The sequence below is a fragment of the Rhinoderma darwinii genome, chromosome 12, assembly GCF_050947455.1.
Source record: "Rhinoderma darwinii isolate aRhiDar2 chromosome 12, aRhiDar2.hap1, whole genome shotgun sequence".
Lineage (NCBI taxonomy): Eukaryota > Metazoa > Chordata > Amphibia > Anura > Rhinodermatidae > Rhinoderma > Rhinoderma darwinii.
Window position 1 is genome coordinate 82,761,055 of NC_134698.1, and position 17,671 is coordinate 82,778,725.

A 17,671-nucleotide genomic window follows, 5' to 3' on the forward strand; every position below is an offset into this window, starting at 1 on the left:
GGATATAGGGGTGCTTACAGCTGATGACAGGTTCCCTTTAAGGGGCACTGCTGAAGAGTGGGGGGGGGGTTCCCATTATTTATGGAAATAGAATATTTCATATATTAAAGAGCTAGCTCTTAAACATTGCTTGTTCTGTGCCCCCATGACAAAACTTCCTGCCTTGTTGTTAGGATCAAAATCACCATTCGCTATTCATACACTAACTGGCTTGAATAATGGAAGTTGTGGATAAAGTGCGCCCCCTATGAGCACAGGCAGGAAGTGCAGGAATGGGGTATGCAGTCCTATCATTAGATTTCTGGGAATGTCTGTGCTTCCCATCCTCCTCCAGGTCTTCGGTGCAGATGCTCGATCAGGTAATGGCGCAGCTCTCAGACTGTTTTTCGGGCACATTTGAGGGCTTCACGTCTGTGTGTGAATGTCCAGCACCTTCCGGGTCACCGCACGCAGTGCTGTCACTGAATAACTGGCACATAACTGCCTCTGCCTCCCTCTGACAACTCTTCTCTCACCATCACAGGTTCCATCCATGCCACGTCCATCGCCGCGTCGCGTGTAGAGCAGGCTCTCTCGGAAATGGCCTCATCTTTGCAGAGCAGCGCTCCAAAGCAAGGCCCGCTTCACCCATGGATGACCCTGGCACAGATCTGGCTTCATGCAGGTAACTTGTGTGAATGTACCGTCCGTCCGTCCATTACCCGCATCATAGAATGTTCTAGAGACGGATGATTACTACCACCCTTGCAGGGGCAATATTTGGGAAGTAAATGTAATGCAACAATGTCCGTCATTGCTCCACTAATCTCTCTGGGCTCCAGGCTGATGGCTCTTACCCACACTGATACATTGTAACAAACCCAACAGCTGTGAGAGCAGGACTGTAAGGAGCAGTTTCCACCTAATGTTTCTATTTACTGCCAGCAAGTGGAGATCTTGCAAACAATGACTAATTGAAACATAAAGACTGTTAATAAGTTGCAGAAGGTATCATAATACAGTGATTACGCTCCATATACATAAGACTGGACACCGGCCCTTTAACATCTGTTCTTTGAGTGTCCGTCAGTGAAGAAAGCTCCCGCTGCCGTTCTGTGAGTCTGACCTTGTTCCAGTGACAGAGATCTGTTCGGAAACAGTGATAGGAGACTTCCCCGGGCCGGATGTAATTTCACCCTCTGACTCTTTAGCGCACAATCACCTCTTGCCCTTTCGTCCTCCTCATCATGGTTTCACACAGGGATGATGGAATTACAGCGGCTGCAGCTCTGGACTTCTCGGAGCAATGCCCAAATCTTACTAAAGACATTGCCGCGTGTCGTTATGGCGGATGACTCAGGTGTCCTTATGTGCCCCGGTGAGAGATGACCCATAGGACGGCCATTAGTGAACTAGCCCTTTAAATAATATCCGTGCCCAGTGGTGTTTCCCCCGGGACCACCGAAAGCTGTAGGTCCTGTTGACGTCTCTGGAAGGGAAGCTAAAAATTGCTTTTAAGTGGGTGGTTAATTCCAGCTTGTTGCCGGCTCCTGATTATAGCTTTCACGTTGGCGCCTTCCACAATCAAAACTGTAAACTATTCATAGTGGCGCTGCCAGCGCAGTGTGTAACCCCTTCTGCTGTGTTATAACATTTTCTGGCATGTATGATGCTCCCTATATCGGTCAGTGATATGACAATTTGCCCAAGATCTGAGCAGCGATCCGTGATCAGTCACTAGAGGGTGCTGTTTATTAAAGGACCATACACTGAGGGATCTGCAGCCATCAGAACGATCAACTCCCTGAAAATCGTTCTGATCTCTGCAATAATCATCCTGTGGATTGCTGCATCGGTATTTTCTGATCTGATTAAATGCTGCAATTGTAACGATTATTCAGTAGCGTTTTGTGGAAATGAAGATTAATGTATAATGGAAAGTTCTGCAACTTCCTAATAGTCTTTGAGTTTCAATTTCTCACCATTGGAAATCTTCATTTCCAGAGGCTTAAAAACCTGTAAAAATGAAATAATTCTCACAGCTGAGGGTTTGTAACAATTGCATTGACAGCCTTTTCTCTTCACTGATACATTGTAGCAAACTGTTAGAACAGAAGAGATATATTTGTGCTGCTTTTGTTTAGCTCAAAGAGCATTGTCTAGACACTGTTGCAAGCCTATTAGTTGTCCAAGCAGGACTAATATCTCTGCCTGCTGTCAGCGAATGGAAACATTCTTGTTACAATCTGGAGTCCATTCTGCAGCCTGGGGCTCAAAAAGGATGGTCTACTGTGATACATTGTAACAAACCACAGCTATGTGAAAAGCATTGGGTGAGGACAGGTTTCAGCCCCCAATTGTATTCAACTATCGCTGCTTGCTGTCAGTGGATAGAAACATTGCATCAAGAAGCGGAAAACCCCTTATGACCTTAATACTTATCACAACTGTGAGTTTGTTAAAAGTCTAGCCAGTACTCAGTAAGCTAAGCACATCAGCGTTACAAATCTAATTTCTGTCCTGATAGTTTGTTACAATGTATCAGTGCAGGTGAAATGGAGGTTAGTCTGGAGTTCAGGCTGTTCAACTCTGAGAATTGTCTAGACTGGTTACAATTGTAGCAAACCCTCCGCTGTTTGATCATGGAGGGGTGAGCAGCGGCATGTGATGCCGCCTACTGCAGAGGATGAAGCAAGAGCTGAGAACCATTTCACACTTCTCTGATAAAACATGAGAGTTGCAGTTTCGTGGTGCGATCGCTTCTGGGCAGTCACATCGGCTCAGATGTCCGTGTGCGGCTCATAAACATGTCTGACGGCAGCGCTGCAATCACAGGACGATCTGGGGAGATTTCGCCGCGCAGGTTATTAAAGGTGCAGACGCCTGATTGTAACTCATCAGGAGATAAATTACAAATTGAGATCAGTGAGTGTGCGGGATCCCCTTACACCCTGCGTACCAGGCGTTAGCTGCTGTGTATTATTTATCAGCTGACCCCGGGGCCCGATAACATTACCAGATAACAGCGCTCAGCAGGCGAAGCTTAAAATGCTGCCAGGAGCATCACCAGACTGATCTATCAGAGGCGCCAATCAGTGCGGTCGCCACCAATATTCACTTGTTAAAGGAGCGAATCTGTGAATAACGTTGTTGCCATTAAAGCGATTCCCTCATATTTTACTGTAGGCTCCGTTTTCATAAATCATCTGGAAATTGCAAATCCCTAAATGTGGAGTGATTGAAAACGAGTGCAGAACAGCGGCAGGAACATGAGATTAGGGAAGGTGGATGCCCCCAGCATCAAACAGGGAGGATTCGGATACTGATATGGATGCTTTTAGAGCAGTTTCCTTCTGTTTTGTGATTTGTTTAAGGCCTCATGCACACGGCTGTATTCTTGTATATAGGGGGCAGTATTATAGTAGTTATATTCTTGTATATAGGGTGCAGTATTATAGTAGTTATATTCTTGTATATAGGGGGCAGTATTATAGTAGTTATATTCTTGTATATAGGAGCAGTATTATAGTAGTTATATTCTTGTATATAGGAGCAGTATTATAGTAGTTATATTCTTGTATATAGGAGCAGTATTATAGTAGTTATATTCTTGTATATAGGGGGCAGTATTATAGTAGTTATATTCTTGTATATAGGAGCAGTATTATAGTAGTTATATTCCTGTATATAGGAGGCAGTATTATAGTAGTTATATTCTTGTATATAGGAGCAGTATTATAGTAGTTATATTCTTGTATATAGGAGCAGTATTATAGTAGTTATAGTCTTGTATATAGGGGGCAGCATTATAGTAGTTATATTCTTGTATATAGGGGCAGTATTATAGTAGTTATATTCCTGTATTAAGGGGGCAGTATTATAGTAGTTATATTCTTGTATATAGGAGGCAGTATTATAGTAGTTATATTCTTGTATATAGGAGCAGTATTATAGTAGTTATATTCTTGTATATAGGGGCAGTATTATAGTAGTTATATTCTTGTATATAGGGGGCAGTATTATAGTAGTTATATTCTTGTATATAGGGGCAGTATTATAGTAGTTATATTCTTGTATATAGGAGCAGTATTATAGTAGTTATAGTCTTGTATATAGGGGCAGTATTATAGTAGTTATAGTCTTGTATATAGGAGCAGTATTATAGTAGTTATAGTCTTGTATATAGGGGGCAGTATTATAGTAGTTATATTCTTGTATATAGGGGCAGTATTATAGTAGTTATATTCTTGTATATAGGAGCAGTATTATAGTAGTTATAGTCTTGTATATAGGGGGCAGTATTATAGTAGTTATATTCTTGTATATAGGGGGCAGTATTATAGTAGTTATATTCCTGTATATAGGAGGAGTATTATAATAGTTATATTCTTGTATATAGGAGCAGTATTATAGTAGTTATATTCTTGTATATAGGAGCAGTATTATAGTAGTTATATTCTTGTATATAGGGGCAGTATTATAGTAGTTATATTCTTGTATATAGGGGGCAGTATTATAGTAGTTATACTTGTATATAGGAGCAGTATTATAGTAGTTATATTCTTGTATATAGGGGGCAGTATTATAGTAGTTATATTCTTGTATATAGGAGCAGTATTATAGTAGTTATATTCTTGTATATAGGGGCAGTATTATAGTAGTTATATTCTTGTATATAGGGGGCAGTATTATAGTAGTTATATTCTTGTATATAGGAGCAGTATTATAGTAGTTATATTCTTGTATATAGGGGGCAGTATTATAGTAGTTATATTCTTGTATATAGGAGCAGTATTATAGTAGTTATATTCTTGTATATAGGGGCAGTATTATAGTAGTTATATTCTTGTATATAGGGGGCAGTATTATAGTAGTTATATTCTTGTATATAGGGGCAGTATTATAGTAGTTATATTCTTGTATATAGGGGGCAGTATTATAGTAGTTATATTCTTGTATATAGGAGCAGTATTATAGTAGTTATATTCTTGTATATAGGAGCAGTATTATAGTAGTTATATTCTTGTATATAGGAGCAGTATTATAGTAGTTATATTCTTGTATATAGGGGCAGTATTATAGTAGTTATATTCTTGTATATAGGGGGCAGTATTATAGTAGTTATATTCTTGTATATAGGGGGCAGTATTATAGTAGTTATATTCTTGTATATAGGGGCAGTATTATAGTAGTTATATTCTTGTATATAGGAGCAGTATTATAGTAGTTATAGTCTTGTATATAGGGGCAGTATTATAGTAGTTATAGTCTTGTATATAGGAGCAGTATTATAGTAGTTATAGTCTTGTATATAGGGGGCAGTATTATAGTAGTTATATTCTTGTATATAGGGGCAGTATTATAGTAGTTATATTCTTGTATATAGGAGCAGTATTATAGTAGTTATAGTCTTGTATATAGGGGGCAGTATTATAGTAGTTATATTCTTGTATATAGGGGGCAGTATTATAGTAGTTATATTCCTGTATATAGGAGGAGTATTATAATAGTTATATTCTTGTATATAGGAGCAGTATTATAGTAGTTATATTCTTGTATATAGGAGCAGTATTATAGTAGTTATATTCTTGTATATAGGGGCAGTATTATAGTAGTTATATTCTTGTATATAGGGGGCAGTATTATAGTAGTTATACTTGTATATAGGAGCAGTATTATAGTAGTTATATTCTTGTATATAGGGGGCAGTATTATAGTAGTTATATTCTTGTATATAGGAGCAGTATTATAGTAGTTATATTCTTGTATATAGGGGCAGTATTATAGTAGTTATATTCTTGTATATAGGGGGCAGTATTATAGTAGTTATATTCTTGTATATAGGAGCAGTATTATAGTAGTTATATTCTTGTATATAGGGGGCAGTATTATAGTAGTTATATTCTTGTATATAGGAGCAGTATTATAGTAGTTATATTCTTGTATATAGGGGCAGTATTATAGTAGTTATATTCTTGTATATAGGGGGCAGTATTATAGTAGTTATATTCTTGTATATAGGGGCAGTATTATAGTAGTTATATTCTTGTATATAGGGGGCAGTATTATAGTAGTTATATTCTTGTATATAGGAGCAGTATTATAGTAGTTATATTCTTGTATATAGGAGCAGTATTATAGTAGTTATATTCTTGTATATAGGGAGCAGTATTATAGTAGTTATATTCTTGTATATAGGGGCAGTATTATAGTAGTTATATTCTTGTATATAGGGGGCAGTATTATAGTAGTTATATTCTTGTATATAGGAGCAGTATTATAGTAGTTATATTCTTGTATATAGGGGCAGTATTATAGTAGTTATATTCTTGTATATAGGGGGCAGTATTATACTAGTTATATTCTTGTATATAGGAGCAGTATTATAGTAGTTATATTCTTGTATATAGGGAGCAGTATTATAGTAGTTATATTCTTGTATATAGGGGGCAGTATTATAGTAGTGATATTCTTGTATATAGGAGCAGTATTATAGTAGTTATATTCTTGTATATAGGGGCAGTATTATAGTAGTTATATTCTTGTATATAGGGGGCAGTATTATAGTAGTTATATTCTTGTATATAGGGGGCAGTATTATAGTAGTTATATTCTTGCATATAGGTGCAGTATTATAGTAGTTATATTCTTGTATATAGGGAGCAGTATTATAGTAGTTAGATTCTTGTATATAGGGTGCAGTATTATAGTAGTTATATTCTTGTATATAGGGAGCAGTATTATAGTAGTCAGATTCTTGTATATAGGGTGCAGTATTATAGTAGTTATATTCTTGTATATAGGAGCAGTATTATAGTAGTTATAGTCTTGTTATATAGGAGCAGTATTATAGTAGTTATAGTCTTGTATATAGGAGCAGTATTATAGTAGTTATATTCTTGTATATAGGAGCAGTATTCTAGTAGTTATATCCTTGTATATAGGGGGCAGTATTATAGTAGTTATATTCTTGCAGACGGGGGCAGTAGTGTTACAAGTTTTTGTTAGGGTAGTACAGATGCCCAGTTTTTATGGTCTGGATAATGCCTTTTATGAGTCAGTAATGTCCTCGGAGAAGTTGTTGTTTCCCTGCTCTCCTTGGCATTTTATATATTACTCAGTAGGGGGCAACACTGAGCTCAGGAGAAGGAATATGCAGTCTGTTCTGCGGAGTGTATGCACCTCCACCCTCCTGTACCGGGGGCAGCCTGCATGGCACTGCTGCTCTGAGTGGCATCCTGCTGTGGCAGAGAGGGTTAATTGAGGACAGTGGGCGGTGAGGCGCGCTCTCATTGTGTGTGCAGAGTCGGGCCGCTCTCTTTCCATATAAAGGCACAGTGCCATGTAACCAGCGGCTGCAGACGTCTCATCATTATGTGTTCTCAATTACTGCGCTTCATTACTGCCCCCCGGCTCATGATTGTATTTTGTTGAGGTTGTGGTGGTCCTCAGCGCTCTCACCCCGGCTGTTTTCCTACCTCTCTGTTCTCTCCCCTTTCTCCGCAAGGCAAAGTAATGTAATAGTGGAAGAAAACGGCAGATCATGTCTGAAGAGATAATGAGCTTAAATAGCAATTCCCAAATATAATGGCAGGGATCCTTTAGCAGCTTTCTCCAACCTGCTGATGGTTTCTTAGGAGAATTTAACGGTTTCCGTTGGCTAAAGTGCGTGATACTGATTACATTACATTAGGAAAGTGCTATATAAGCAATTGTCTTCTATATCCTCACGCGTGAACTCCATAGAATCGCCAGAATCCTTTCCTTTGAGCGGCAGGGCACTGATGGTTCCCAAGGAATATTTGGGAGATTGAAGTGTCCTGCAGATGTGCATGTTACTAACCTATTGCAAGCAATGCCAAGTATTTTAGGGAATTGTTTTGTAAGCGATTCCCTTCTATTTTCTATCAGAGTTGATGCGGGTTATGATAAGGTTTTGGTGGTTCAGAAGTTGCACGTTTTTTATTTGCAGGCCGTGTAATGTGCGGATTCTTCCTTGTGTCTTCACAGCGGAGGTGTACATTGGGATAGGGAAACCGTCAGAAGCGACAGCCTGTATCCAGGAGGCTGCCAACCTCTTCCCCATGTCACACAACGTGCTCTACATGAGAGGTCAGGTGTCCGAGCTGAGGGGGAACATTGACGAGGCCAAAAGATGGTATGAAGAGGCGCTGTCCATCAGCCCTACCCATGTGAAGAGCATGCAGAGACTGGTGAGCGCCAACAGGGCCCACGTGACCCCTCCGCTGCAGGTGGAGAACCCCTGTACAAGTGACCAATGGCGATCTGGTTGCTGCGACCCCTGGTCATCATCCGTGCTCATCGCCATCATTCTCCCTGCACAGTCCCGGCCATATTACAATGTACCCAATGAATAGTCCATATAATACACAGGGGGGGATCAGATCCCAGGACCTCTATCACCTCTTTATACCCCAAAAAGGGCCATATTATAATCCGGTCAGTAACCTGCTGCCTGTTGGAAATAATCATCTTATCTGAGGCGTTAATTAAAAATGAGAAATGTCTTGTGCTCTAGTCACCTCCAGAGCTGCATTCACAATTCTGCTGGTTGTTGGCTACACTGAAATTATATTAAAGAACCTTTTTGTCACACATTCGACTAACTGACTTATAATTAAAGAGTTTTTCCCAGAATCATTAATTATCACCTATGCATAGGGTAGGGGATCATTTTCTGATTGCTGGGGGCCCCACCACTGATCATGAGAACAGGGGTCCCCAACAGTTCCTCCTCACTGCTCGACCGTCGAGCATCTGCGCTTCCGCTGCATAGACATTGAGTGGAGCAGCGATCGCGTGATCGGCTGCCGCTACATTCAAGCTCCTCCCCACTGCTATATGACTCTGGGAAAACCCCTTTAAAGACTTTAAAAAACTTGGGTGACAACCCCTGCGGTGCTGAATAGTGGTCGTGTTGGTTGTCACGCAGCTTTTCCAGAAACCGATTATAACAAATAGGTGACTAGAATTGGTAACTACTTGGCAGATCAAGGAGCATTACCGATTGCAGCTCTGGATGTGACTGGAGTATAGGACATGATGTTACTGAATATCACTACATGGGAGAAGTGAACCCCGTCTCATGGTTTTTTTTTCCTTCCTCTGGATCTACACGCTCGGATTATAGGTGATGGACTTGTCTTTTTTTCAGCCTCCTCATCTATGTATTTACGTGCGAGGTTACTCAGCGTTTTATACAGATGTGAAGTACGAAATGAATGAAATGCGCAGCGTTCACAATGCTCTTAAAAGGAGCCGCGTCCACCGTGTGCAGTGATCTGCGGGATTCAGCCCTCGCTTTGTGTCTGGATCCCTCCTGGGGCTGCCCCCCTCCTGTGCGCCCGTCATGCCGCCTCAGATTATGGTAATGACATAACAGAGGCTGCCTTGTTACTAATGAGGGCACGTACCCCGTGTTCTGCAGCGGCTCCGGCGTCTCCGCAGAGATTTCTTCATTCTTCCCAGGACGTCTTGTCAGACACCGCGGCAGAAACAATCATTTTACATATTTACAGCAGCATTCATGAGGCGCGTCCGCCGAGACATGAGGCACTTCGGAGTCTGTCAAATTCTGGCGTTTATTAGTGCGTTTGTGGCAGGATAAGAGCGCCCCCCCCCCATCTCTGCCCCTCATATCTACTGGACCGGAGTAGTCCCCCGTCCACATTTTTTTTAATTAATAGAATTCCAGAATGACAGTAAAGACTGACACACAGACAAGGCAGTAGGACAGAGGGAACATTGTAGCTATGTATACAAATAACAGGGGAACATATTTCTGTTCCATCGGGATCTGTGGAAAGCTGAGTGACAAACTTTATGCACAGTAATGGCCGCCATGAGTTTTTGTTCCTCATGAGGGAATCCAAAATAACTCAGACCGGCTGAAAAGGAATTAAAGGGATACTCCTGGTAAAACTGATACATGGCGTTATGCTTGAGGGGGTGGAGCCTGGGATTCAAAGAACACCATAGTCATGCCCCGCCCCCTCAGGCCCTGCACTAAGCATAACGGGGGGGGGGGTACGTTTTACCAGGAGTGTTCCTTAAAGAAGAGGATGACTCGAGGACGGATTTCTCCTGAATTTTTTTCTATTGTAGGGGTTAATACCTTTTAAGCAGTATCCAATATGGCCGCCTCAATTTAGTATAACTCGTTCTCCTTCCTATTTCAGAGCCTGATCCTCCATCACCACGGTCGCCACAGCCTGGCGGAGAAAATCCTCAGAGACGCGGTGCAGGTGAACTCCACCGCTCACGAAGTGTGGAACAGTTTGGGGGAAGTGCTGCAGGCGCAGGGGAACGATGACGCCGCCACCGAGTGCTTCCTGACCGCGCTGGAGCTAGAGGCGAGCAGTCCGATCGTCCCATTCACCATCATCCCTAGGGTTCTGTGATGGCGAGTCCAGGGGGGGCAGCGCGTGCCGAGACCTTCCCACCCCTCTCATCCGTCTCACTTCAGCGTTACAATCATAAACGTACCAATCGCCGCAGACACGGTCGGCCGCTCACATTGTCTCTAGGTGGGACGTCGGTGTCTGTTACATTGTTGTCTGTGAACAATCGGCCAATGATCTCCGTTCTATGAAACCTCGTATATTAGCACTGGGTTATGATTCAGGGAAACCAAGATGGCGGCCGGCGTTAACTAACATGCTAAACAGACGGGAAAACGTTTCAGCCCTCTGCAGCCGTTCAGGGCTATCCAAATACAGACTCGTGTATCAATCTATCAGAAAGAAAATGGCGCAAAAACGGTAGAAACTTTGGCAATCATAAAGTGCGCCACATCGGTTGATGAATTGCGCCATTTTTCCTGCGCCTTATTCAGTGATTTTTCAACAAAAGGGGCGCAGCGAGGCTGTAAGCTTATATAATTTAATTCTGCCCATTATTTACCCCAAATAAATTGCGCACACGTACCACAGGCCAGACCCTCCAATTCAAGTAGCGCCAATTTTAAGTATACCAGATACCGCCATAGTTTGTGTCCGTTACCATGAAAGCGGACCGCTGCACCGTTTTCCTCCAATATGCCCAATAAGGAGCATCGGTTACAATAATCCCAGAACGTCGGATTGAACCAATCAGACGCGTTGTAGTATTTTCCCTTGGTTACTTCTTGTTATCGTGTAATCGGCGGTCTGTCGCTGTCGTCACATTGCTCTCATTAAACGCTCTGTCCTTAAATTTCCTGATGTGGGAATATATTACTAGCAGATTTTAATGGACAGCGCCCGAGACACCATGACATTATTATCGCCAAAATCACGAAAGTGCCAAAGACAATATCCGCTCACTAATACGACAGGATGATGATGTCCGGTCATGTCTTCACATAGAAGCCGACGTATAAGCAAGTTGGATCCTCGGTTAATCTGGCGCCATGGTCCTCTACGGGCTGCAAGTGGCGATATGTATAGACGCGTATTAGCTCCTCCCATTTTATTAACAATCCGTGTCGTTTTTGAAATCCAGTAGAAAAAGGTATCAGTTGCCCCTAGCAACCAATAATCCCCAACCTTTCATTTTCTAATCTACATGAGTTACCCATGACAACCTATCATTGATTTCAGAGTGACCCTTAGCAACCAATCAGATTCTTACATTCATTTTTTATCTTGCACTAGGAAAAATCTAAGATGCAATATGACTGGCTGCTATGAACAGGTTACAAAATGAAAGCAATGATCTGATTGGTTACTATGGGCAACTATTCTGATGTAGATTAGAAAGTGAAGGCTGAAACCTGGTTGTCATGGGCAACGGCTCCATTTTGTCCCTCTGCTGGTTTTTATACGCGGGCCCAGAGCTGGGGTCACAATGTATAAATTTATATTGTCATAAAGGATTGAAAATGTAACTCCGCCTTTTGTGCCGCCATCGCCGCGCCCCCTCCTTGTATCATATTTGTCCTCCAGAATAAGCGGGTCACGTCGGGGAATGTTCCAGTCTGTAGCCGTAGAAATCGCTATATTATCAGAGATTTATATTTTGCCTGCGGATATATTGTTATATTTAAGTTGGTGTTTTTTTTAATGTGAGTTCAGAGATTATTTATCGCGACGCGCCGGCGACATTCCTCATGTTCGATGAAGAGATTTACAGGTGACAATGTCAATAAAACGATTTTTAAAGGATTTTGTGGTGTTTTTTTTTTTTTTTAGTACAAAATTGCGTCAGAAACCGCCACAAAAACCAGCGCATGTAAATACACCCTGAACCTGGCCGGACCCCGGTAATATCTGATGGCGAAGGGTCCAATAGTTTTAAAGCGGAACATCACCTTGTTTGTATTTTGTAGCATTTTCCAGTTCTCTGGATGCAGCCTGCAGTGTAAAGAATGGAGGTTGCATTTAAACTTTCACGGATGTACGCTAAATGACATGGGGACCTTTACTAAGTAGCAGGTTGTTGTTTTTTCTTGTCTATAGCAGCGCACGTCTCTAAATCCTCCCCCTCAAATGACTGCACGCGAGGAAAAAATTCTGCGCTCTTTCATTAACGGCAGGAAAATTCCGTCTAGCCGCAAATTAAAGGAGAAAAAATAATGATGGCTGCGACCTTGGGGCTGCGGGGTCACAGAATTTAGGATGTTGTATTGGAGCTACTGACCACAGGACGGGGGAAGGGGGATCCTGTATTTAATGCTCAGCGCCATCACATCCCCCTGGGGGGGGTTAAGTATGGATTCCGCCCACGCGCTGACCTACATTTCCTGCACACGGTGAGGTTTTATTAATGAACATACGGTGAAGTCTCCTGGGTGCGCGGCGCACAGCTGATATATAGGTCTGCGCTACAGAGGATTCCTGCCCCAGACCTGGAACAAACGAGGAATAAATGGGGCGCGATAAATCCGATGCATTAACCAGAGTCCGCGTACATGACTGAGGCAGATCCGGTCCTCGCTGGACGTCGCCTTCATGTTAAATAGAGCGGACGTTACCGGTTTAAAGCTTGTCCTCTAACGGGAAAGCCGGGGGACTACCAACAAAGTCCGCCATTCCATCGCTTACCCAGCTTTTCTGGGCTCCTGAATGGTGAATCTGGACTTGTATGTGGGCCACAGTGAGGGGTACCGCAGAGCGATGCCCCATTATTACATCCTGCACAGTGTGATGTCATCGCTTGTGACATCATTTCTTAGGGGGGGGTTAGGCTTGATCTTTGGCCCTCATGGAATAACGATCAATAATGATGGCCGCTGTTTTCTAGATTCTTCCCGTCTCCTCATTTGCATTGCGCTCACCTCGCTCCAGAGGCGGCATCCTCCAAGGGTCGGCTTTTACCAAAATAACCGCGGTCGGATCTGATAGAATATTGATGGCGGTCTCTCGTCAGATCTTCCTCTGAGCCGCACCGCTGCCCGTGTCTTTGTAATCTGGCGACCATCAAAAATCTGCAGCGTTTTATATAGAGGCGGAATGTATAGACGGAATTATCCATGTGGTCTTCACAACCGTCTGTGATCTCTTCAAAGTTCCTCAGTCCGTCTCCCCGGACGGCGGCGTGAATATTTCATGGGGAGAATTTCTCTGAAAGGTGAATTCCTTCAAAGGAGCGATCCAGAAATACAAAGCTTAGCGGGAATAATAAAGATCTTTACATACAGGGGGGGCTACAACGCAGGCCGTGCTGGGGGGCGCATCATTCAACAGAACCCTCTTAAAGGAACATTAACTGCTGATCTTGTGGATAATTGTGAAAGAAGGAACAGGTTTAACAGCAGCGCAGAGTATTTCAGGAGATAGGCGTGCTGATCTTCTGGGAGATCAGAAGCTGAGAGTTATAGTGGAAGGAGCCAGTTCCTCTGCAGCACAGAGTATTTCAGAAGATATGTGTGCTGATCTGGGATGATACAGGCTGAGAGTTACTTAGTGGAAGGAGCAGGGTGTCCACAGCAGTACAGAGTATTTCAGGAGATATGTGTGCTGATCTGGGATGATACAGGCTGAGAGTTACTTAGTGGAAGGAGCAGGGTGTCCACAGCAGTACAGAGTATTTCAGGAGATATGTGTGCTGATCTGGGATGATACAGGCTGAGAGTTACTTAGTGGAAGGAGTAGGGTGTCCACAGCAGTACAGAGTATTTCAGGAGAGGAGTGTGCTGATCTTCTGGGAGGTCGTAGGTTGACACTTACATAGTGGACGTAGCAGGTTCCCGCAGCACAGAGTATATGAGGTTTTAGTTGCATTGATACTAGAAGTTTGTTTCTCATTCATGAAACTTGCTACAGATTTAAAGGGGATTTCCAAAAACGGAATAGAATAATTTCTAAGAACGATATCAGATCGGGAGCAATAGCCACAAGGCAAGGATACATGGCGTGGAGCGCAAACCGTGTTACCTCCCGAACCGGTGAAATGGGTCTCATGAGGGTGTGATCTTAAAGGGGTTGTCCAGTCTTGTAATAGAATCCTTAAAGTACATACAAACCCATTAAATATGGAATAAGCCCCTGTCCCTGCATCTGGTCCAGGAATGGCCGCTGCGCCATAGTTGACTTTTTCTATGAGATCTTGGAGCGTAACAATCACAAGAAACATCTGCTCAATATTCAGCACCTTGGAGGAAAAGACCAATTTGATTGGTGGAGCTTGGACGCTGCGATGCGCCCACAGACGCTGCCGCCATCATAGTCTGACATCGCCATTCTGCCTAGATAAGGGGTTAGACCTCGTGGTACAGGTGTCTGTATATTAATATCCGCCATTGTAGCTGCCGCTCCCTCCGCTCCACCTCTATAATACTGACTGATCATCTCCGGCCGGTGACGCGTTTGCTCTTGCTGAGCCGTCGCTGATAGGACGCAGGTCACGTGATGCTGAAGGACGCGCTAATCCCAGTGATGTCACCTTCACTGGCGGCCGGGTAACGGCGACACCTGGAAGGTGTGAGAAGCGGAGGACACGGACTGTCCCGGGTGGAGTACAGAGGCCGCGTCCTGCGAACATCTCCATCAGTAAATTCTCTGGTGATTCGGTTTTCTTCCACGGTGTAAAATGCGGCAAATGTAATAATGGACGTGCTCTTAAGAAATTTGGCTGCAACTATCGCCTTAGCCCCCTACGAAGATTGGCGTACAATACGGGCCGTTCAGTGTGGCGGCTGCTATGGGGCCCTTGGATGGTGAGGCTCCGGTCCTGGTTGGTCCCATTCCCGTTGCTGCTGTGAGGGGAGAACCTGCACAGGACACCGCTCTCGAGAGGAACTATATTTTGAGCAAGGAGTAGGGAGCAGACCCCGGGGTCATGGAAAGAGGGTGGCAAAACAAACACCGGGCCCTTCTGTACTGGCTGGCAAAACTGGCACCATAATGGGTAATCCCCTCCCTTTTATATACCCCACTGGCCTGCGGCTGGGCTGAGTGGTGTAGAAAACAAAGGCTTAAATGACATCATTTTTTCCAGGCAGGATTTTTCCTAATTCCATCGGTTCCAAATACAATGATGTGTGCCGCCCAGTAAGAAAAGTTCATTCATATATACACATCTATATACACACACACATCTATATACACACACATCGTACACATCTTATACACACACATCATACACATCTATATACACACACACACATCTATATACACACACACACATCTATATACACACATCATACACATCTATACACACACATCTATATACACACATCTTACACATCTATACACACACATCATACACATCTATACACACACATCTATATACACACACACATCTATATACACACACATCGTACACATCTATACACACACATCTATATACACACACACATCTATATACACACACATCGTACACATCTATACACACACATCTATATACACACATCATACACATCTATACACACACATCTATATACACACATCGTACACATCTATACACACACATCTATATACACACACACATCTATATACACACACACATCTATATACACACACATCGTACACATCTATACACACACATCTATATACACACACACATCTATATACACACACATCATACACATCTATACACACACATCTATATACACACATCGTACACATCTTATACACACACATCATACACATCTATATACACACACACATCTATATACACACACACACATCTATATACACACATCGTACACATCTTATACACACACATCATACACATCTATATACACACACACACATCTATATACACACACACATCTATATACACACATCATACACATCTATACACACACATCTATATACACACATCGTACACATCTATACACACACATCTATATACACACACACATCTATATACACACACACATCTATATACACACACATCGTACACATCTATACACACACATCTATATACACACACATCTATATACACACACATCATACACATCTATACACACACATCTATATACACACATCGTACACATCTATACACACACATCGTACACATCTATATACACACACATCTATATACACACACACATCTATATACACACACATCGTACACATCTATATACACACACATCTATATACACACACATCTATATACACACACATCGTACACATCTATACACACACATCTATATACACACATCATATACATCTATATACACACACATCATACACATCTATATACACACACATACACATCTATATACACACACATCTATATACACACACATCTATATACACACACACATCTATATACACACACATCGTAGACATCTTATACACACACATCTATATACACACATCATACACATCTATATACACACACATCTATATACACACACATCTATATACACACATCATACACATCTATACACACACATCTATACACACACATCTATATACACACACACATCTATATACACACACACATCTATATACACACACATCGTACACATCTATACACACACATCTATATACACACACACATCTATATACACACACATCATACACATCTATACACACACATCTATATACACACACACATCTATATACACACATCTATACACACACATCGTACACATCTATATACACACACATCTATATACACACACACATCTATATACACACACATCGTACACATCTATATACACACACATCTATATACACACACATCTATATACACACACATCGTACACATCTATACACACACATCTATATACACACATCATATACATCTATATACACACACATCATACACATCTATATACACACACACACACATCTATATACACACACATCTATATACACACACATCTATATACACACACACATCTATATACACACACATCGTACACATCTTATACACACACATCTATATACACACATCATACACATCTATATACACACACACATCATACACATCTATATACACACACATCTATATACACACACATCTATATACACACATCATACACATCTATATACACACACATCGTACACATCTATACACACACATCATACACATCTATATACACACACATCGTACACATCTATATACACACACACATCTATATACACACACATCGTACACATCTTATACACACACATCTATATACACACATCATACACATCTATATACACACACATCGTACACATCTATATACACACACATCGTACACATCTATATTCACACACATCTATATACACACACTGCGTAATATGTTGGC

General features: G+C 42.0%; 1 protein-coding gene across 3 annotated transcripts in view; it reads left to right on the forward strand.

Annotated features, from left to right (window-relative positions):
- TTC7B (tetratricopeptide repeat domain 7B) overlaps positions 1-12,143 on the forward strand; it is a 67,966-nt gene extending 55,823 nt beyond the window's left edge. For all 3 annotated transcript variants that reach the window (XM_075844366.1, XM_075844364.1, XM_075844365.1), the window contains 3 exons: positions 524-664; positions 7,990-8,192; positions 10,179-12,143. In XM_075844366.1, the coding sequence (XP_075700481.1) occupies positions 524-664; positions 7,990-8,192; positions 10,179-10,400 (566 nt within the window). In that variant the 3' untranslated portion in view covers positions 10,401-12,143. The remainder of the gene's footprint in view (positions 1-523; positions 665-7,989; positions 8,193-10,178) is intronic.
- The last annotated feature ends 5,528 nt before the right edge of the window (positions 12,144-17,671 follow it).